General features: G+C 47.6%; 1 protein-coding gene and 1 long non-coding RNA gene across 3 annotated transcripts in view; one reads left to right on the top strand and one right to left on the bottom strand.

Moving 5' to 3' along the window:
* Window positions 1–10,857, bottom strand: part of ALX1 (ALX homeobox 1) — a 34,549-nt gene extending 23,692 nt beyond the window's left edge. For both annotated transcript variants that reach the window (XM_082241030.1, XM_082241031.1), the window contains exons 1-2: window positions 10,101–10,857; window positions 3,693–3,997 (exon numbers count right to left, since the gene is read on the bottom strand). In XM_082241030.1, coding sequence (XP_082097156.1) covers window positions 3,693–3,997; window positions 10,101–10,323 — 528 coding nt within the window. In that variant the 5' untranslated portion in view covers window positions 10,324–10,857. The remainder of the gene's footprint in view (window positions 1–3,692; window positions 3,998–10,100) is intronic.
* A 2,904-nt stretch (window positions 10,858–13,761) lies between these two features.
* On the top strand, window positions 13,762–16,416 carry LOC309542319. Its single transcript, XR_014224196.1, has 3 exons — window positions 13,762–13,889; window positions 14,310–14,440; window positions 15,895–16,416. It is a non-coding gene; the product is annotated as an uncharacterized lncRNA (long non-coding RNA).
* Window positions 16,417–22,669: the final 6,253 nt, after the last annotated feature.

The following is a 22,669-nucleotide window of genomic DNA, read 5'->3' as shown; positions in this document are numbered from 1 at the left end:
AAGGTGCTGGGTAGGGAGTGCAATGCTTGCTTTAGAGGACACAATACTTGCTCTGGGTGCTGGCAACCCATGCTACACCACTGGGTGGCACTTACTTTACAAAGGTCTGCAGTGAAGAGAGTTTTGTGCATAGCTGTGCACCCAAAGCTTTCAATGGAATCTGGAAGCATTCCGGTTCCATGGCACCCTCTCTGCAGATGTTGGTGCTGTTAGTGTAGACATCAGAGGAAGGGCAGGCTGAACAGCACGGTGTTGCGGGTGAGACTGCTCAGCACAACCCCTACTCCTTGCCCCTGTTAACAGCAATGTGAGAGCTCGCCATGCCTGAAAGGTACATTGAGAGTGGCCTTATGCCAAGTCAGAGACCATTCGTCCATCTGGCTCAGCACTGCTTGCTCTGACTGGCAGCTGCTCAACAAGATTTCAAGCAGGAGCTTTTCCTTGCCCTTCCTGGAGACAGCAGGGATTGAAACTGGGACCTTCTAGGTCAAAGGTAGATGCTCCATCTCCGAACTACAGCCCTTGCCCATGAATTCAAAGGGGCTTATTCCCAGGTACATTAGTATAGGACTGCAGCCTCAAACTTGCTGTATTCTCCCTGGCACATGGCAAACTAAGAAAAGTTTCAAGAGTGGCTTGCGATATGGCCATGGGGGAGTCAGCTGTTTGACAGAAAAGCCAAAAATTCCACTGGGAAACAAGCAAATCCCTTTCCTGAGTCTAAGCAGTTCTTTGGACCCAGGCCAATAGGTACTAGGCAGTGATCCAGACAGCCAAAGCCTAGAGGAAGGGTGGTGCTTCCCCCATCAAAAAATGAAAAGAAAGACCCACATACATACATATGCAACAGTAAAAAGACATAATCCAGATTTCCGTCCTTCGTGTTTTTGCATGCATCTTTTACACCCACACAGTCCTCGGGATTGAGGACTGAACTGAGACAAAGGATTTTAGCACATTATGCATGTTAGTTGGCTGACCAATGTCAGGATCTCAGTGTCATCAACAATTGTTTTGTGAATTACTATTGCTAATTAGGTATTTATCACTGTCTGTACTTTTCTGCATTCAATTTCCCTCTGACCTCATGGCTAACACCCCCACATACAAAACCCCATGGTATTTATACATACCTGAACTCAGGATAACACTCCATACATCGGATGAAGTGACATGACCTATAGTCCACGAAAGCTTACACCATAATAAATCTGTTAGTCTTTAATGTGCCACAAGACTCTTTGTGGTCTTAGCTATGGTATTTAGGATGTTTTTCTAGATGCAAATACTTTTAAAATGACCTTCCCCAACACAGTGTCTGTTAGATGCTATGGACTCCAACTTTTTAGAAATGATATTTGAGGGTTGGAATCCAAAACATATAGAAGATGCCAGTTCAAGGAAGACTGCTTTAAATAGACAGCAGTTATTTCTAAAAACTCCCATGGATTAATCTTTTTTTTGGGGGGTGAGGGGGGGTAGGAAACCAATACTTTTCTTTTTAAGTTAAAAAAGTTAGCCAAAACATGCATGTTTAGCAAGTTCCACTGGAATCAATGAATGTACTGCAGAACAAATTTTGGTCTCTGAATTTTCAGTTTCTTAATTGACTTCTCATTCTTTGATTCAAAGAATGTTCTCCCATCTTGTCTCCACCAATACACTCACAGTAGGTGCAAGAGATTATTGGACGGCATGTATTTTTTAAAAAAAACTTCTACATTGAACTGTTTTGTGTTTATGACCCCAGTGATGTAGCCATGCTCAACTACGCACCCATTTCTCCTTTAAGCATCAGTGTGTATTATGTTTTCAAGCTTCTGAACATGCCTCCGCTGACTTCTATGGGATTTGCTTCCAAGAACGTACACTGAAGAGCATAGCTATAACTAATGTGAAGCCTTTTCATCCATTACATAATGGTTTGACCACTGAGTATATGCTTCATAGGTCACAGGCTGCCAGTCCTAGCTGTGTGGATGGTTGCATGTACATGGCTCATAATTTGCATTTTTAAGTGTACAGTTTAAATAGCTTAGATGTGTGGAGCTTAAAATGAGGGGGTGTAATGTATTAAACAGCACTAATTAGTCACCAATGTTCACATTCAAAGATGTACAAGGATATTTAAGCCAACAATTAGCATGGCATTGTTCATTAACCATGGGGGATCAACAACAAAGCACAGAAGCCAATCAGGTTAATGCAATAGACCATAGGATACAAGATTCCATCCTTTTTTAAACACCTCATTGATACTGATATGATGAAAGGGAGAAACATGCTAAGTGGGAGGCACGTTTGGCAGACCCTCGCCATAATCAACTCCCACCCAGAAACCAATGTCCCCACTGTGGAAGGACGTGTGGATCCAGAATTGGCTTCCACAGTCACTTACGGACTCATTGTTAAAACCATGTTTATAGAAGACAATCTTACTCGGCTACGAGTGGTCGCCAAAGAAGAAGTAGTAAATTAGCAGTAAAATATTGATAATGCCACACGGCAAACAGTCTCAGCTCACTGACTAGAATGGTTCAGAGACGTAGAAATTGTAATTATAACCTTTTAGAGACTGTGGATAGTTATTGTGCAACACTGTATAACCATTCTGCAGATGCAAATCCTTGTCATGTGTGCTTACATTGGCTTTTGCATTTCCAGAGCCCGTAATGTTAATGTATTGCATGAACTATGTGTTCCTCTCTTCCGGTCTCTTTTCCTCATTAACATCACCCACATCCAGAATGCAAATAGTGCAGCAAAGGCACAAAGGCGCTTTCGGCATCATGCAAAAATAAAGCCCTGAATGTGTGAAATAGTCTGGCTCAGCTCAAAACCCACAAATTTGGTAGATGTCCCTAAGCAAGCCATTGTGCTTTAGTCTCAGCCCGTTGACCCTGGTACACCTTACAGGACTGTTGTGAGAGTTGCTGAAACAACAGCTGCTAGTGCTGATGACTATGACTTATCAAATTTATGTCACCTAATACCTCGGCCTCTAGGTGACACACAACAAAATATTAAAAACAAGCCGAGGTAACAGTTACAAATATTACTCAATAAACAATGGCTATTACTCAACAGATGGCAATGCACTGAACTGCTAACCCTCTTTCCCCAATACCAGAAGAGGAACTGACATATAATATTCTATAAGATTGCTGAAATGAGATAAAAAAAACCTACTTGTTTTAAATAGGCCTAGGAGAATATGAAAACCTTCATCTCATACCACAATGACATTAATATTGCTGCAAGGTTAGCCTCTTTGTGGAGAGCATTCCACAGAAATGGGGAGCCACCACTGAGAAGGCTCCTCTCCGTCTATTTCATGCCTCAAAAGGAGACCATACTCAGAGGATAAAAGCCACTTTGGAAGATCTTAAGACCCAGATAGGCACCTATAGGAAGAGGAGGCATCCAGTCAGGTACCTAAAGCTGTGTGGGACTTGAAATGATGTGAAGCCCTTGAAAAAATCTGTTCAGTATTACGACTGCTGACATGCCTTACTGGTTGAGTAGCAAAGCTACCAAAATAGACGCGCAGTCAGCTGGCCCAGCCTCAGATCGAAACACAACATCCTCCTCTGTCTGAGGGATAATTCAGACAAGGCTCTTGCTCAGCCTAATGAGCTTTTTTAGCCTCCAGAATGAGCGGCTTTGTTTTTGGATGGAACCGCAGCTCCTACCTGAACTCTGGCCTCGGTGAGTTCTGTTCTCAGAGCCAGCTGCTCCCGTACATAAACATCGGGGTAGTGTGTCTTCTGGAACACTTTCTCCAGCTCTTCCAGCTGCAAACTGGTAAATGTGGTCCGGTGCCTCCTCTTCTTGCTGCTGGAAACGTTGCTGTCGCACTTATCTCCCAGTTCATCCATCTCGCCTTTCTCCTGCATCCCTTTGGCCGGGGACATGCGGAGGCTGTTGCAGTTGTCCAGAGGTCTCCCCAGCTCGGTGTGAAGTGGCTGACCTTCCACTTTGGTAATTCCATAGTTCACTGTACAGCAAAGGGGAAACAAGCTTGGTTTGGGGTTCCTTTCGTTTTTAAATTGGGAAGCATTTTGCGAGGGAGTAGGGATGGAATTATTATTGAAATGGCTACAGCTGAAGAGGAAGAGTCCATGCCAGAATCACAGACTGCTTATATTAACAACTGCCTTTAGCCGTGCCTTTCTTGTCCCTCAGCATGCCTACTGGAGTTCAATGTGACTTACTCCCAGGGAAAGTGCCCACCAAGTGTGGTGCCCTCCAGATCTTGTTGGACTACAACTCCCATCACCGCCAGCCAGCTTGGGGAATGGGCAGGGGTGGTGGCAACTGTAGTCCACTGCGTTGGCTAGCCCTGATCTATAGGGTTGCTGTCTAAGTCATGCTATTGGAATACATTCTCGCAAAGTGCCGGGTACCACGTTTACCTGGAAGTCAGTCCCATGGAGATTCAAAGAGAATTTGCTTTGAGACGCCTATATTTAGGATCACAGCTATGCATTTTGCGGTGCAAGCAAACCAAATACAGTAATAGACACTGTAAACCTGAAGGAGCACCTCCGCCCCCATCATTCAGCCTGGACACTGACATCCACCTCTGAGGGCCTTCTGGTGGTTCCCTCACTGTGAGAAGCCAAGTTACAGGGAACCAGGCAGAGGGCCTTCTCAGTAGTCATGCCTGCACTGTGGAACGCCCTCCCATCAGAAGTCAAGGAAATAAATAACTATCTAACGTTTAGAAAACATCTGAAGGCAGCCCGGTATAAGGAAGTTTCTAATGTTTGGTGTTTTACTGTGCTTAATGTTTCAATTTGTTGGAAGCCACCCAGAGTGGCTAGGGCAGCATATACATTATTATTATTATTATTATTATTATTATTATTATCATCATCATCAGTAGTAGTATTAAACATCAGATCAAAATAGACTTGCAAAGGCACATTGCAGTCCTATGCATCTGTTCTTAGAAGTGTGCTTAGGTTCATTCCTATTTCAGCTTTCACACTCAAGTACTTCAGCAATGGCTCTTTGCATGCTTACCTGGGAGTAAGAGAATTCCATCTGATTAAATATGCAGAGACCTGAGAGAATATGGCAATGAAACTTTCTGTAAAGCGCTTTGCTTTGGATGAATTTCCAAACTATTTCATTTCTTAAGCCAGTATAGTAGCTTTAAATTGTTAAGGGAGGGAAGTGTGTAAGAAAGGTATGTGGAAAAGAAGCGCACTTGTGAATCAAGAATAATGAAGGGCGTGAAAAGAAATAAAAACGCCCCACTTTTTTTTTTTAATGCTCTTGGTTTTGTATAGCGGCTTTGCTTTTAATTAAGGAGTATTTTTACAAAGTGGTGGGGGTTCTCTTCAAATTCATAACTCAGTCAAAGAGATTATTTCCTATATTTTTGCACTCGTCCTACAAGAACCATTTATCTTTGAAAAAACACTTGCTGCCCAAGATAAGGATTAAAGTATTTTCCTTCTTTAGCTTCTGAACTAATTCCCAGCCTTTTTTTTTGCTAAATATTTCTGAGATAACTGATGCAGCCTGTTACAAGATTTGAATGATATTCAACTCCCCCCCCCGCTTTCTTTTGACAGGTGGGGAGCAGAGAAATTCCAGTCCTTCAGGGCAGTAAAACATTACAAAGGATGGCACCCAAGCTGCCCTTTCAAGATTGTTTTAACGCTCTCTGCCACTCTCTGTAATTTCTTTACACCCTCCTGTTCATTTTCTGTAATTTTAACCAGACACAGACTGCGACCCATAACAGCCCACTTACTTAGAAGTAAGCACCTTTGAAATCAGTGAAGCCAGCACCCAGTAAGGCTGCAAACACATTTCCTATTGACTTTAATAGGGATCTACTTCTGAGTAAATGTAGTTTGGGGCTATAAAACAGAACAGGAGTTCACAGTAGGTCAAGTCTTCTCAGCAATAAGTTCTTAAAAATAACTCTAAGGTACCCAATTTAAGGAAGCTAACCGGCAACTATTTACACCCTACCAGTAGTATTACTTTCTGTTAAATGCTCCAGAACTGTCCTCCAGCATTGACCCAAATTGAAATAAGAACCAAACCTATACAAATCATGGCAAACCTATCACAAACATGCAATGTTAGATTCCCCAGGGACTATTTCACTTTTTCTGTACCTAAGGATCTAGTGGGTCTTTTCTCCCACTTTTGTCCTACACACTTAAAATAATTGCCTTTGGAAGTTGTGTGAACTTGCTGTCAAACAATATTAAAATGGGAGTATTTTTTATTTTTATTTTTTTAAAAAAAACAGATTCCATTATTATAAGCACCAAGGAAAATGTTGCATTTTGATGTCAAAAAAACCTGATTCTTAAGACTGTGATCTAAAAACTTACCTAGAAGAATATTCTGCCACATAGGTTTGTGCTGTGCTTGTGCTTCCTACTGAAGTAGTGATTCTCTTTTTTATTTTAGGTTTACTATTCCAAAATGTTCAAAGCAGCATTCCAATCATTTCAGAATAAGAATCGTATTTACAGACCTCTTGCAGCAGAATAATAAATGTGTCGTTTGTTACTATTTAGACATTTTTAGGCAGATTGACGCATGGAATTACTTCCCTCATTTTTATATTCTTCATTACTGTTCCAAATATTGAACTATAAACAGAGCTGATCGTTTTTAGATTTCACAGTCACGGCAAAGGGCAGGCAAATGTTGAGTCTAACGTTAAAGCAAACAGAATCAAAATTCTGCTGTGAAATCTTTGGCCCGGGGAACATTTGCTGGCAAGAAAATCCATCCCACTTTACAAGACATAAAAAAAGTTTCAGACGGGCTTCTTTTATCGTTTGGCTTAATTTCCTTTTTTAATCGCCTTGCTTTAACATACGCTATATATAATGGGAAAGATCTCCAAGCTCGTTAAACTCAACGAGGTTGCAATAAACATTTCACATCGCATTGGTTTGTCGGCTTGAAAGCACACACGGCAGCGAGCAGGTTAAGAAGGAAGAGAACGTCGCGCTGCATTCCGAGATGAAAAACTGGGTGTTTGAAAGCAGGTTTTTGTTGTTGTGCCTTTTGCGACAGTTTTTATAGATTTTGCTACCTAATGTACCACGCGCAGCGCAGTCTTCTCCCCCCTCCCCATGGAACATTTTACGAGCCCCATTCCAACCAATGTTAATGGAAATCTGTGGGGTTTATTTGCAAGTCACGATTGCCTGGAGGATCAGGAAGGTGTAGGAAAGCCTACAGAGGATGCCCAGAGGCAAGTGAATTCATCAAGAGCCGGAAGTATGAATGGCATCTATAAATAAGGGGCGGAAGTATAATTGCCACTGACATGACCCGCGGAAGCTACTAAGCGGGCACACTTACCGACGAGTAAGCCCCATTGAAGTCCACCAGATTTACTCCCGAGTAGACACGAGATTTTCCTTTTTACTCGACGTGTCCCTTGGTTTTAACACCAAGTGGTATAGGTCAACTGGTGGAGCATGGGACTCTTAATATCAGGGTCGTGGGTTCGACCCCCAAATTGGGCAAAATATTTCTGCACTGAAGGGGGTTGGACTACATGATTCTGGCCTGTTCCTTCCAATTCTATAATCCTATGGTATTACCAAATGTAATGGCTTGCATATTTTGTAGGACTGTTACCATCATTTCAGACGGTGAGGAAGAGCAGGAAACTGACCAAGAACGATCTGAACATTTGTGTGGATTGGCATTTTGGTTTGTGATCTCGCGTTTTTCTGGAGCTCTGGCAGACTGGAGGGTTTCTACAGACACGACCAGATGTTCCAACAAACTTAGCCAGCACTTCCGGTGAGTAGAAAATTAAGCGAAAGGGTAAAATGGGCCGGCGGAATTTTGGGAGAAAGCAGTCCCCTACTTGCTCCTTCCATAGTAGTTTTTGTTTGTCTATTCGTTTCTTTTGTTTTCTGTCAAGAAAAGTCTAAAGTAAAGAAACTAGCATCGCACAAAGATGGGAGGGCGGGCGACTGATCTCCAAAAAGCAGATATAATATTTGAATTTAAAACCATTGGAGTCAGATTCGAGCACTGTGGTTTAACCGGATTGTGGATCGGATATGACAGAATATTGTCGCTATAATGTAGTGTGAGAGAATATCAGAAAAATTGTGCTGCATTCAAATACACTCCGGATCCTGGATAAATGCAGCCGATCAGGGGAAAATATGTATATTAATATTTGGCTGAGGGGGAGTGTAAGTCGGGCAGTTAAACATTTCGGCTTCCAATTTCCTCAGTAATAGCATAAAAATATAAAATGATCTGATATACCTAATAGCATTCATAATGAACATACACACTCATTAGAGCTCTCTCGTTGCTTTGGGACATTTTAGCCGCTCCCGAAGGATCATTTTGGCTTATTCGCGACTCCCTGCGATACCTGGCTGTTACTTTTTCTGTTGCTGACAGTTAAATGTCTTCCTTATTTCCTTCTGTTGTGCAATTAAACTGCGCGCCGCCGTTTTGCCTGTCGTTATAATTTAGTCTATATGATGAGAATATTAATTTATCCGTTTATGTTTCCAACTTTTATTATTACATATGCTTAAAACCGATAAATGACAGGCGGATTTAGAAGATGATCAAGATAATACTTGGGTAAACGCATTCGCACACTAGATAGATAAAGGCATTAGTGTAGTGTAATGTTTTATTGTGTTTTAAATATCTTGGAAGCCGCCCAGAGGGTCTGGGGCAACTCAGATAGATGGGTGGGGTACTATTAATAGTAGTAGGAGTAATAAGAGTAGTAGGCAAAAGCCTTTGCAAACTCTCTCTCTTTCTATATATATAAGCACATACACGCGCAAAGTTAAATGCCCATTTTAATCTATAGCAGGGCAAGACCAAAATGTGCGTCCTTCCGCGGTTCCTCTCTCTGTTTTGCGTTATGGTCCCTCCTTCTCCTCCCAGACTCCGGCTGTAAATCCTTCCACAGATTTGGCTTTCAGGGAAGAGACGGAGAAGGAAAGGAGTCGGGGGAGTGTTTTCTTTTTGAAATGCTGACTTTGGGGCTACCTTCTTTCTCATATCCCTAAAGACAGGGGTGAGCGGGGAAGCGGATTTGAGGTCCTGCGGGACTCAGCTTCAGAGCTCACGAGTAAAAAAGCCCTTGGCAAAAACAAAACAAAAACAAAAAACAACAACTAGAAAAGCAAGGGCAGCTGAACGCCTCCAAGCTGTGTGACACCCGAAGGAGGACTTTAAAAGGGGAAGAAGAGGAAGAAGAAAAGCCCGAGGCCGTCGGAAGGTAAAATCCTCTTTGCAAATCAGCCGGCTGCTGGTGGGCTGAATTGACGTTGGATCTTGGCGTCTGCCGCAACTTCTGATAGAGGCACGGGCGTCAGTTAAAGTCAAATCGGAATGCAACAGAAGAGGAGCATCACCTTCACATTGTCAACTTTTATCTTGTTTTCATCATTTAATGAGCGGCCCGTCTAAAAACACTCTCCTGCCCGAAGGAAACCGGTTATAGCTATCCGGTTTTTGCGGGCTTCCAAGTCCTCGGATCGGGATGTTTCTAGCTGGCCAGGGCTGTTTGGATTGCGGAGAAGCTAATCTAAATTCTATAACTAAGGTGGCGACCGTCTTTGGCGAAGCTTCTCCACAAAGTGAGAAGCGTCCCCGCTCGAGGTGCCTCCAAGGCGCCATCACCTTTTAGGAAACCGCGTTTGCGCCCCAGATTCTTCTGAGATCAAAAAGAGGGGGTGTTCTCCCGAGAAGAACACTCCAAATCTGCGGTGGATTGGGCCACAATCTTGTCCGCCCTGCTGTGCGTGCGTGCGTGTATGTGGGGAGCTTTGCTGGAGAGGAGAAAACTGCCCACCCTCCCCCCCAAAAAAAATCAGTTTTCCAAAAACATTCTGCATGCAGACGCCCAAAAGAACCCGCTTCGCTTCGCCGACCCGGATCCCGTTTACACAGAAGGCCAAGCCACCCCTTTCCGGAGGAGAGCCGCTCCAAGCAGCGGATCCCGGACGGCTTTTCGGACACCCTCTCCCCACCCCGCACCTCGCACACTCGCCCCAGATCCTGGGCCTCAGTGCGGGCGGACTGCCTGCCGCGGTGCCGGCCAGCCCTTCACTCACCAGAGCCGTCCCTGCCCGGGGACGCCCTGTCCAGCCTGGCGTGCGGGTTATAGGCGGCCTGGGCAACGCATTTGCCTCCGCCTTTGCCATAGAAGGCCTCTCCGCCGTCCAGCGCTTCCATTACGTGCTCGAGGGGGCCCCCGGAGGCCAGGTAGAAGTCGCCTCCTTTGCCCGCCGCCGCCGGGGGGCTCTTGAGGCCGAATTTGTCGCTCAGGAACTCCATAATCCTCGACGGAGCCGCGGTCGCGCCTGGCCAGTCGTCGTCGCTGCTGCTGTTGCTGCTGCTGCTCTTGCAGTCGCTGGTGCTGCGGCGGAGGCGCCTCGACGGCGCTTTTATATCTTGAAGCGCAGCGGGGGCTTCTTGCGCAACCTTTCCAAACTGCGGCCTCCGCTGGCTCCACCCCGTCTCTGGCCCCCTCGCTCTCCACTCCCCGCCACAACCTCGGCGGCCCACAGCGGATGGGTAGACAAGCGAATGATGGAGGGAGGGGGGTCGGAGAAGAGTCCCTGGCCAACCGCAGCCAACTCACATTTCGCCCTGACTTCTGCAAGTCGAGAGGCGTCTTCCCCCACCCCCTGCCTTCTTCCTGCCTTCTCCCCCTCCCTCGCCCGCGACGCCGCCGCGATCCGGAGGGACTCTGGTCTGCTTTCGGCCCGTATGAACGGGCAGCAGGAAACGGGCAAGCGATCTGGAGCGCTGGGAAGGTCGAGGAGCGTGGCGGAGGAGGCGGGATGGGAGGGTGTCCCGCCGCGGTCTCTGGACGAAAAGAGGAAGAAAAGGTGGGGGGGGGGTCCCGCGACGCGTTGCCAAACTGCAGGGCCAGCTCCGGGGAGTTACACTTCGGGGCGGGGGACCTGTGTGGGAATCGCCAAGAGAACCGAAAGGGGTCCTGGCTGGGTGCGAGAACGGTGAAGAAGGGTAATAATTGCCAACAGCGTCTGGAAAGTCCGGGTTTCAAGGATGCGGAGAAATAAAGTCGGAAAGTCACCATCCCCGAAGGAGCGAAGCGCCTTTAACTCGGAAGTAAGTTGCCCTTGGTCTCATTACATCCGCATTTCCAACTCCGGGTCCCATAGGCGTTTGCTGTGGGGCAGCGATCCCCTCAACAGGTCTGATTTCCATACAAGGCTGCAATATATTCTCTACTTCCGAGGAAACGTTTTTAGGACTCGGCCTACGTGTAAGCCTGCCGGAGAAGAATCCTTGGCGTTTGCTTCCTCGCGAGGAAACACGTTGAGGACTGCAATGGACTACTACGCGTTTTCAAGTCACTGACTCCAGAGGAGCTCCGTTGGCTTCAAAGGGACTATTTCAAAGTAAGCAATAGAAAGCAACAGTTTGATCCGGATAGTTTGAGGAGGAGGGGAAGGAGCACCCCCAAAGTTTAAATACTGTTCTTTATTCTTTATAGCAGGGCTCCGTCAACCAAAAGGCGGAGGCATTTTTCTTATATTAAATATATATTTTTAAATCGGCTCACATGTGTGTTTCATGTTGAGATATGATATATTTCAAGCATGCGTGTGCATCAGGGTTTTCAGCAGGAAATTGTTAACCACTTTATGTACCGATTTTTTAATTACTATTAATTCTTATTAGCTGTTTTATTGCGTTGCAGCCAAGACATTGAAGAGTCCTGTGGTACCTTAAAGGTTAACCAATTGATTTAAGATATGGGCAAGTAGGAAAGCTCATTCTCCCCCCCCCCCCATCACACACAAAATGCCTCCAAAGTGTTTTATTATTTATTGCTAGGAAATGCACATAATTCTGACAATCGTTCATCTATAAAACAACCTTGTCCAATATTAACCCTTGTTCTTTCTTTTCAGAAGTGTCTGCTAGGAGAGGGCTGACATTCCAGTGCTGCGCCCTTTCCTTTTCTCCTTTCCTTCCCTACCCAACCCGCCCCCCCCCGTCAATAATTAATCTGCCAGCACGGATCTTTTGCGTGTCAAATGATCGTCGGAATCGTGTGACGCTTCGTCTCCCTGCGGGCTTTCTTAGCAGCCTGGACTCCTATCTGGAACGTTTCTTGCAGCGCAGAATCGATGGGTTCGACCTGCCGAGATCTCTCTCTATGTCTCTGTCTTTCTCCGTCGCCCTCTTTCATAGGGACTGAGGTTAAATAAATAACCGAGGCTGCTTTCCTCATTGGAAGTCGCTGGAGTACTGTATTTTGTTTGGTTCGTTTTAAGCGGGTATCAGAAACGCCGCGGGTCGGTGGCACTGATTACGTCCATCTCAAGCTTCCTCGCATAGAAATCCAAGGCAATGTACTTAAAATGGGGGGGGGATCAATATTGTAAAGTCCTCAGGGCAGGTTTGCTTATGTTTTGCTTTGCTTTTGTTACACCATTCTAATGAAATGACCAATATAAACCAATATAATGTGACCCGCATTAGGGGATCATTATGATCCACCAGCAGAAATGGCCACAATCATCCTATAAATAATTCTTCCTTCATAGCCCCCATTCGGATCCATCATTGCAGTGGATTTCGCGCAGGAGGTGGATTGTAGAACAGGTTTGCGTGCCTTGTGTTTAATAATAATAATAATAATAATAATAATAATAATAAATAATAATAATAATAATTATTCAGTCTTTTATGAAACTATAAACAATTGCCATTTTCCGGAGATTATTACAGGATTTCGAGGTCTATTTCAGCACATGGTAACGTTGCCATTGGCTCAAGGTGCGAGGCGCCCTGAGCATTAGCCCGTCGGCTCCTGCTAGTGTCTGTACTGGACATTCTCCAACGGAGGTTTTCATTGGGTGGTGGGGTGTGTGTGTGTGAGAGAGAGAGCGCTCACGCAAACACACAAACCATTTTACACTACCGCTTTGAATGGTGTGCAGATCGATATCTGTATCCCAGCCGCTGGCAACGCTTGACTTCCCAAAGCCCAACCCTTTCTACACACCTAGTCGGGCTTACGACCAGAAGCTAGCTGCTTCCGTGTGCAGGACAGAAATAATTGCAACCGGGGAACGGGGGTGGGGAGGTGGGTTGGCGGGCTTCATTCCAAGTCGGCGTGTTTAGGAGAGGTGAGGTTGAAGAATGCCTTCTTCCACTGTGAAAATTCCTGATCGAGAAAGGAAGGAAAAAAAGAATCAGATATGAAAGAGATCTAGCAGTTGGGACTGCAGCAAGAAAGCCACACACGGCGCACAAAATAATAGTGTGTGTTTTTTGTTTTGTTTTGGAGGCGTTGATCTTACGCCGAGTCAGGAGCTCCAATCGGCCTTTGCTGAACTCCTCCTCCTCTTTCTCCCGGCTTGAAGATCCCCGGCCCTTCGGCCATCCTTGGGGCCCCTCGGCCTCGCCTTGCCAGGGAGCTAGGAGAAGGTATCCGAGAGAAAGCGCGCTCGGCGCAGCGAGTTGCTGGCTTGCTCGGTGTCTCCTAAATGAAAGCCACGTGCGGGTCTGCTGCAGTCGCGGCGCGCCCCTTCTCCCAATACAAGCCAAGGCAGTCAGCTAGCAAAAACTGCAGGGGAGGAAGGAAAGGGGATTGCGCAGGGCGGGGGGCGGTGGAGAGAGAAAGAGAGGGAGAGAATCGGCTTTCAGCCGCAGCTTTCAGCGCCGCCACACAAGATAGGCTCCCCGGGACCGCCGGGACGAGCGAGAGGACGTGGTTCAAACGGGGCCTGGGCCCAGGGGCGGCCTCCGGGCTCTTCTTCGGCTCTCCACGGCCTGCGCTCTGCGCGCTCTGCTTCCCGGATGGGATTTCCCTTTCGCGTCCCCCAGTCAAAAACAGAACGGATACAAGGCTCCCTCTGGTCAGTTTCACTTGGCTGGTCGCCCCTTTCCGCCCTCCTGCGCGCGTGTGCGCGCGTGTTTGAGCCCCCACCCCGCTCTATCGTTCCCAGTTTGTGCTTCGCCCAGGATCTGATGCTATAAAACTCTCCCCGCGCCCCCATCATCGCCAGACGAGCTCCCCTGATTTATAGGCCTCGGCTCTTGATAAGATCGGGCCGCGCGGGTGTACAGCCGGGGAGGGAGACTTTGTAGCGCAGAAACAAGATCCTCTGCACCAGGGAGAGGGGGGCTACGAAGGAAAGGGGGGAAATATCCTCTGGCTGTATTGGGGTGGACGGATCAGCCCCGGACCTAAGCTGCTTGCCCCCCACCCTTCAAAAAAACCCACCCCACATTTATTTTCTTTTTTCTCTGGCTTTGCTCCATCTATGTCCCCAAAGGGTCCCAACAGGCAAGCGGAGGCCATTGATGTCCATTTCTCGCAGCCTGGAGATGCGCAAAGCGGGATCAGAAGATCTCTTGCAAAGAGAGGCGAGCCGGGGCGGCTTCCTTTCCCAAGAGGAGCCTGGAGGTGAGATCGCTCTGAAAAGCTTCTTTTTTCAGGACGGATTCCCGCGGCTAGACAGGCAACCAGCCAGACCCCCACCCAACCCAACCCCGCGCGTTTTTTTTTTCGTTTTTTTTATACGGGCCGGGCTGCAGATGTCTCGCTGTGTTTCGCGAGATGGTGCCGTCCCTGAACCGGCTGCGAGAGGGTGTCGGCTCGATCGCAAGACGGCTCTTGGCCAGGGGGAGTGTGTGCGCAAGGGGAGAGAGACAGTCCCCTGAGATAACCCCGAGAGAGAGAGAGAGAGAGAGAGAGAGAGAGAGAGAGAGAGACTGAGACTTCCCGGACAAACGGCCTCCCCTGCTCCCGAGGCCGGCGGAGGGCTCGGGGCGCGGATCTGAGTGCGCTGAAAAGCGCAGCTGCTGCGCTGCGTCGTCAGCCTTTCAGCTCGCAGGTCCGCCACGATTAGGCGCGCTTGGAGATGGCCATCGACTGAGCTAATGCTCTGAGGGGAAAAGAAAGGACCCTCGCGCTAGGGGAGCGGGGGGCAAGTGGAGAAGGGAAGGCGGAGGACTCCTGTAGGCGACAAACGGGCTCGAGAAAAAGGTTGTTTGAAAGAAAGGGCGAAAGATCCGCACTGCGCGTGAGAGGGAAACGGAACAGGAAGCAAGGAGGAGAGAGGGAGGGCAAGGCAGCCGGGCAGCCTAGGGGGGCACCGTAGGGGGCTTGCGTCCCATAGGGACCTCTTTCCCAGGTGAGCAAAAGTTGTTGTTGTCAGAAGGAAGTCACTGCCTCTCTCTGTAGCATATGCTCCAGCCTACGAGCCCTCTTCTCAACAGCTGAGCTTCCCAGGGAGAATCGTCTGATCAGCAACGTAGCTCTCGATTAATAATAATAATAATAATAATAATAATAATAATTGCACCGAATTTCCTCCCACCACCAGAAAAGTTAACTGTACTTTCAAGGGCAAGTCGTCTTGATCAGAGCAGAACATATGGGGAGGATCATACCGGTTTTTTAGGGTCAACCGTTACCCGCCCCTCCTCCATATTCGCGCAGCCTTGCTATCTGAGAACATTCTCCTGCCTTTAGGAGCAATTCCTAGCAAGCTTGCAGCTTTAAAGAAAAGTCTATAGTTTCTAGCTGTTAAGGTGTTCTGTGGCTATGCTTTGTATGAAACTGACAAGGTGCCTTTCCCAGGCACTCTTTGGTGTCAATTTCCTAAAATGCGTTCCCAGCCGGCGCCCTCCTCCCTTTTCTCTTCCAACGACTCTTTTCTTGAGCAGCAAGGTTAGCATCCTGGTTAGCATTCTGGCTATAGTTTTAGCCCTGTCTGCTTAGCATCTCCTTCCCCTCGACTTATTCCTTACAGACAAGGAACTGATTTTATTGCCTTGCCTTTCCAGGGTGGCGCGAGTATTTATGGAACTGAAAATGCGCGCGTACAGCTCTCCTCTTTTCTTGTTTCATTGAAGGCGAACTCCGGGGAAAGCGCTCATTTCTCGTTACCGGCGGTTTGCTAGAACGTAAGCCTGCGATTATCCGCGGAGAAGGGACTGAGCATGACCAAGGAAGACGGGTGGATATTTTTAAATGCTCCTTTTCCAAACGGGTCCCGAAATAAGCCAGCGAATTAGACGTGGAAGTCAGCAGCCAATCTGCCGTTGAACTTGATCGACTTGTCCAAACAATGACAAAAACGCTCCTACAATTAAACAGCACGTTGGTTGTGTCACCAGTTTCAGGTGGGTTAGCACCTTCTCCGCTTGTTTAGGTTCCACCACAGAGCTTGCTCCTTTTATTACAATATTAAAATGGATTTAAACAACAAAACAAACAAAAAACAAAACCCCTGTTATTCAAACAATACAGGATTCTTCAAACCCAAAGGACATTTTGGGAACAAGGGCAAGGAGGCCTGAGGAACAAAGGGGACTTTCGTGGATTAAGCCGAAATATTTGGATGTTTAGAGTTCAAAACTGACTGAACTGGGTTGTGTATGTACGGAGAGGATAATTTAGGCTGCAACCTTAAATACATTAAATACATTTGCTTATTGAACCCAGTGGGGGGGGGTGTCTCTGTCACCAAGTTCGCTTGGTGAGAAAAAGTACTTCCTGAAATACTAAATTCCAATGAATTGTAAGTTATTAAATTTTATTGGTGGTATAAAATATATTTGGACGTATTTATTGATTTGTTCATCGGATATATATGGCTATATATGGCGCAACTAACTGGATTTGTCGGTCTGCTTTGATCCTAAACTCAAACGAGTAAAGAGGCGCATGATCCAGTTGCGAAAAACGGCAAAGGCCGCTGCGATCCACTTTTCCCGATTTCATCCATAGCACAGTTAAACTGATAAATTTCCAGGGATTTAAAGAGAGTCTTTACCCTCGACTTCAGTGGGCATATATCTAACAATACGCAGGTTTATTTGCAAATATGCTCAGCTGCTTTGAAAAGATCTTACTTCCAAATAAGTGAGTTCAGCATCACTTCAGTTAGTCCGCGTACTTCGGCCTTGAAAACTTTTTAGTAAGATATAAATCCCACTGGCAATAATTGTTGGTGTTTGGGGGCATATTAGTGGCGCGTCCGACTGTCTTCTTTTCTAGAATTTCTAGGCACAAATCTAATTCCTGGAAGACGTTGATTGCAAACACAGAGGTTTATTTCGGGTGTTAATTTGTTGTGCGTAAATAGCACTGTGGGGCTCCGTAGCCAAAGCCCTTAAGGCGGATTGGAATCCGCATCCCGCCCCTTTGCCACGCATTGGCGACGTCTAGAAAAACCCAGTAGTTGCGAGCATGGACGGCTGCTTAAAACGTGTTACGGGATAGCTAATGGGCATGAAGTGTTCCTGTCTTGGATATGCAACAGGAACACCCCGATCGGAAATAACAACACGGACTTGGAAATAAATTCCATTGAAATCAGCTTGGAGCTTGTTCCCAAGCCAGCGGTTTAGGATCTCCGCCAGCAGAGCCAGGGCGGCGCTCCTCATTGGTCCGAGTCGCGTTGGAGGAATGTGGGAGCTCCTCGCAGCCTCTTGGGAGGCGAGCACAACATTCTCCCTCTGGGCCAAGATCCTGAAATGTCACGGTTCCCTAACAAAGCTCCTTTTCAGGATGGCCAATTTCACGATGCCTCCTTTTTGTTAATTTACTACAACAACAAACGACCAAAAAATAAATTTAAAAAATCACCTGGAGCCCAGATGCGACTTCACCGAGTCGTCTTTGGAAGTGCAGCAAAGGATCTCAAGAGATCGAGGCTCCCCGTGTGGCTTGCCCCACCTGGCAAAAGTCCAAGTCTTGATGGACCCAGGTTTTCTAGGTGGCTCGCCGAGTAACCTTCCCGGGACTAATCCTGCTACGCTGTTGTCCAGGTGCAGAGTACGGGACTAGCTCTGGGAAAAGGGTGACCAAAGCCTCCGCTTTTGCCGGGGTGGGGGAAATCGGCCTCTGCAGTCTAGTCTCCAAGCCAAGGTCGCTTTCCCAGGTCGGGAGGAGGGAAACGGGCTGAGGAAGGCCAGCTCAGCAAAGCTTGGACGCTCTCCAGCCGTGCAAAAGACGCCGAGAGTAAGCGCGTTACTTGGGGCCGACTGCTTCACCAGTCCAAAAGGCTCCTGCCGTTTTCTCGACAGCCTCTGCCCAGCACGAACCGTTTCTCTCTCTCTGTCTCTCTCCCTCCCTCCCCCTCCCTCCCCCGCGCGTCGGATCTGTAATAAAGTCAAAAGGGACCTATCATCATGGTTCCAGTCTTCAGCCACTGCCCGAGTCCGGATTGTGAGTCTGAAAAGATGAGAGTGTCAAATGAAGAAAAGGTGAAACTGTCCACTGCAGGACTAGACCGAAGGTCCACCTGCAGGCCAACCCTGTGGCCAATTCGCCCAGGAACAAGACTCCCAGTGGGGTTCAATGGGACTTACTCCGAGGGAAGCGTGCGTAGGATTGGAGACCTCCTCCAGCACTCGGGTTCAAACAGCAGTCCTCCAGATGCGCCGCGAAGGTCACAGGAAGGGCACGAACCCCTCCCGATTGCCCACCTCCAATCGGGTATACTGCGGCTGTACATGGATGTTCCATTGTGTAGGTGTTGGTGGACTTTGCAGTCACTTGTCTAATAGCTTTTTCAGCTGATTGCAACTATCGCCCGAGCTCTTTGATCATCGAAGACGTGGAAGGAACCGAGAGGGCATCCCAGAAAAGCCGCCGAAGTCCCAGCGAATTCAGTGGGACTTACTCCCTGACAAGCGGGCAAAACTTGGCAGCCGAAAAGTCGTTTGCTCTGCCTCCACTGCGCTGCCTCCACCCCTGGATTTGGAAGCGTTGCATACACGACGTTAGCAACAATTCCTACCCAGCCTATACCTATTCTGTGGTTTCTTAGGAAATAGTGAGTTTTCATGCGTTTCCCCCCAAACCAGCTTCGATCCTAATTGACCTAGCTGCGTATTCCTTTCACCCTGCACCCTTTAAGCTGCTAATATACTATTTTCATTTTCGTGGAAAACCTCTGAGCACTTGAGGTGAGGATAATCCACGTTACCAGTGGGAAGCTAGATTTTAAATATTTGAGGCACGACCCAGCCCAAGCTGGACCACGTGCACCCCGATCCTGTTTACACAGCAGCAAAAAGCAGGTCGCCTTGACTTATTCCCAGCTATAGGTCGCCAGCATTGCAACATTGCGCTCTTACGCATCTGAGCCAGAGAAAACGAAGGCCGCCTCTCAGCACCTTTGCGCGTGATACGGGGTGCCAGATTTGGAGAGAGGAATGCGAGACCATGGCTGAGGCTCCCAGACTGCCTTGGCTCTCAAGCCTGGTGTCAACAATCGCTTTATTTCCTCGACTGACTCGCCCAGCCGTAATCATAGGGGCTGCTTGGCTCAGCTGCCATTCATGACACATGCCTAGAAAACAGAGAATGTTTCTTTTTAAAACCACGGCAAAGGCTTCTCTAGAGGAGCCGTTGATTACCAGGGCGATTACGCGCCGCTCTGCGCGCTTTTCGGCGCACAAAGCGGTTCGAGGCCGACTTTAACGCGGAGCGCCATAAACCTGTCAATGTCGCGTCCAGGAGAGAGATTACGAGGGGAAATCGGGAGTGTGCCTGGCAGCGGTCGCTTTCCTGCTTTCGCCTCCTGCAAAAAGCCGAGTTGATTTCAAAGCACGTTCGGCTTTTTGATGACTTCCTCCCCGGGATGCGGATTTGCGCGAGGATCTAAGGTCTCTCTCCAAACAGAGAGAGATGAGCTAATATTCCTCGTGTGGATTCAATCTTTGCTCCCCGGGATATCTGCGCTTATCTTGATGAAACGGACATAAGAAGGAACGACTTTCGCACATATTTTCAAAAGGAAGAGCAAACTAAGGCAGCGACCCCAAAATACCTTTCCTGGAAGTTGGGGGGGGACTTGGGGCTTCACCTTTCAATCCCGCTTCACACCTGAGGCTTCAACCTGGCCTGTGTCTACATTGCAGAGATGGGGAGTCTGTGGCCCTCTGGATACTGATGAACTACGAATCCCTCAACCCTCAGAAGTTGAAGGTCAACATCAGGCATAGGTAAACTCGGTCCTCCAGATGTTTTGGGACTACAACTCCCATCATCCCTGACCACTGGTCCTGTTAGCTAGGGATGGCGGGAATTGTAGTCCCAAAACATCTGGAGGGCGAGTTTGCCTATGCCTTGTCACCATCATCAGGCCCCCCGCTTTGCAACCAACGCGATTACAATGGCAGCCCCGGAAAGAAAGCCCACTCGATTTGATTTATCCCCCATCGAGAGCCTTCACACGTGGTACCAAAAAAAAAAAAAAGCGCTAAGGGCGCAATCTCCCTTTACGCAGCAGGAGCTTACCCAAAATAAAGTTCCCCGGAGTGCAATGGGAATTACTCTTCAGTAAGTATGCATATGGACGCCATGCAGCCTATGCAGGTTTACTCCAAGAAAGCCTTTCCTTCAGTTTGTCTTACTCCCAAATAATCGTGCCTGCGGTTAAACTCGTTACGCACAAGCTTATTTGGAAGTAAGTCCGGATTTCTTTAACCTTCCAATAAAATGCAAATGGGGTCAGGACACTGCAGAACTGTGCAGGTGAACTCGGAAATCTCACTGAATTCAATGGGCTTGTTCCCACGATTGCTGTTTTAGTATGGAAACAGTGGGACAGGGCTGGGAAGAAGCAGCTTCCTGAATAGAAACTTACCTCGGAGTTGGATTCTAGCTCCACTGGACTCTGGACCCATCCTAAGCTGCCCCATGATGGCTGAAGGAATATTTCCTAGAGGAATCATAGCCCTGGGGTTTCCCACCTGGTCCTGTCTAATGTTCGTCCTACTCAGAGTAGACCCACTGAAACTAACGGGCGGGCGAATTTAGACCCTTTGATTTCAATAGGTCTACTCTGAGTTTAGCATAGTTGGATACAACCCATTCTCTCAAAGGGCGATCTATTCAAACGTGGCGCAGGATTGGTTGAGCCAACCGCGCTTAGTTTGTAGGTCATCCTCCCCCGGCGCATTTGCCCTTTCCATGTCCGGTTCCTCTTCTCTTTGATGCTATGCATCCCATCTTGAGCACACTGAAGCTCATTTGCTAGGTCTGATGGTGCTGCGCAGCCTGATCCTATTCAGGTGTTACGTCTCTCCAAAGTAAAACCCACAGAACGACTGATTGGAGTGTGGTGCTGATAACGTCAAGGTTCGATCCCTGGACTGCATATTCCTGTATTGCAGGGGGTTGGACTAGATGACCCCCAGGGTCCCTTCCCTATGATTCTATGACTGCAACGCTAAAAGAGTGGGAGTTACTTCCGATGGAAACTGCATGGGACTGGATTTGAGCCCAGAATTTTGATACTACAATACCTTAGATCGATTCTCAGTGCTAAACCCCAAGGACTGATAACATCCAGTTCAGCATTTGTAAGTTCTCTTCATTTCAATGGAAGAAAAGCACACGATTCACTTTCCCACTGAAATATCCAGTATCATTAAAATTGCCTTGGAATAAATTCTAAGAGTGACAGCATGAATACTGAACACTGGTCAAGGCTAAATAGGAGTTGCAAACTGCTCATAGGATTGCCCCAAACAGCACTGATTTTTAAAAGCTCAGTTTTAACATCCTTCTCTCAAATATTGTTACAATGGGTAAGAGGGGGAGACACCCAAAGAAGTTGCCTTTGAGTTTAAGTGCTTCGATATGCTGTGTGCAGCGAAGTTCACTGTCAACCAGACGGAAGGTCGTGCTGCAAAAGGATATTTTTTTTGCCTAGTTTTTCTATCATGTTTAGGATTAAGGTACAACGACCGTCCAACTTACGCTAAGGTTCTACAGCAAGAGAAAGGCAAACGGGAGAGAGAGAAAGAGGGGAAGAGTGGGAAGGGGAGAGAGAAAGAAAGAGAGAACTTTATTGAGTTGAAATTCTGGCTGACTTGCTAAAAATGAGAGAAATATTTGCTCTTTCACACAAACGTAAACCGCCTAACCTTTGGTGTTAAGAAAACGATGCAATGTAGTAGGGGCAGGTCTGTTGGCTGCGAGCCTAAGTGCCCTGACTCGCGAGTAAACCAGTCTCAGGCTGAGGGGAAAGTGACATTCCTGTTGCTAAAAGCGTCTGGCGCAGTTCTGCCGGGCGTGCGCGCCATGGTGCGCTTGGGGTGGGCTTCTGTACCTGCGGCGTGGGGCGCGTGTGTTCCAGCGGAGGGATCCTGGTCAGTTTCAAGCCGTCGGTTTCGTGCCTATTCTTGGCTCTCTCTCTCTCCCTCCGCCCCCTTGAAGGGGAGCCTGCCCTTTGAAAATACACCCTAAGCGTCGAGGTGAATGCTGAAAAGGGACTTTGCGGTCACCAGGTCTGCTCATAATATTTGAGCAAGCGTGCCTCCTTTCGCTTTCCGCCGAGTCGAACATATTTTTCAAACCCTTCGTTTAAATACTGACGTTTTCACGTGGACAGTCGGGTAGCTATTGCTCATTTTGTCTGGGAAGCGCCATGAATGCTTGACGTTACAGGCTGCCTTCGAGGTACCAGCAAAAGCCTCTGGGCTGCTTCTGCGGCAGAGCGCACAGTGATCGTTGTTGTTGTTAGGATTAGGAAAGCGACGTGAGCCTTTTTCAAGACACCCCTCCCCCACATTTTATAAGCGAATTGAGAAGAGGCCCCAAGGGAATGGGACTCAGCCTGGCGACCTCTTCCATCCAGATCCTGCTGAAATCCAAGAAACTGTGCAA

This window comes from Podarcis vaucheri, assembly GCF_965113315.1.
Source record: "Podarcis vaucheri genome assembly, chromosome: 10".
NCBI classification, from domain to species: domain Eukaryota; kingdom Metazoa; phylum Chordata; class Lepidosauria; order Squamata; family Lacertidae; genus Podarcis; species Podarcis vaucheri.
The sequence above is the reverse complement of the archived record's forward strand: the minus strand, read 5'-3'. Positions and strand labels throughout refer to the sequence as shown.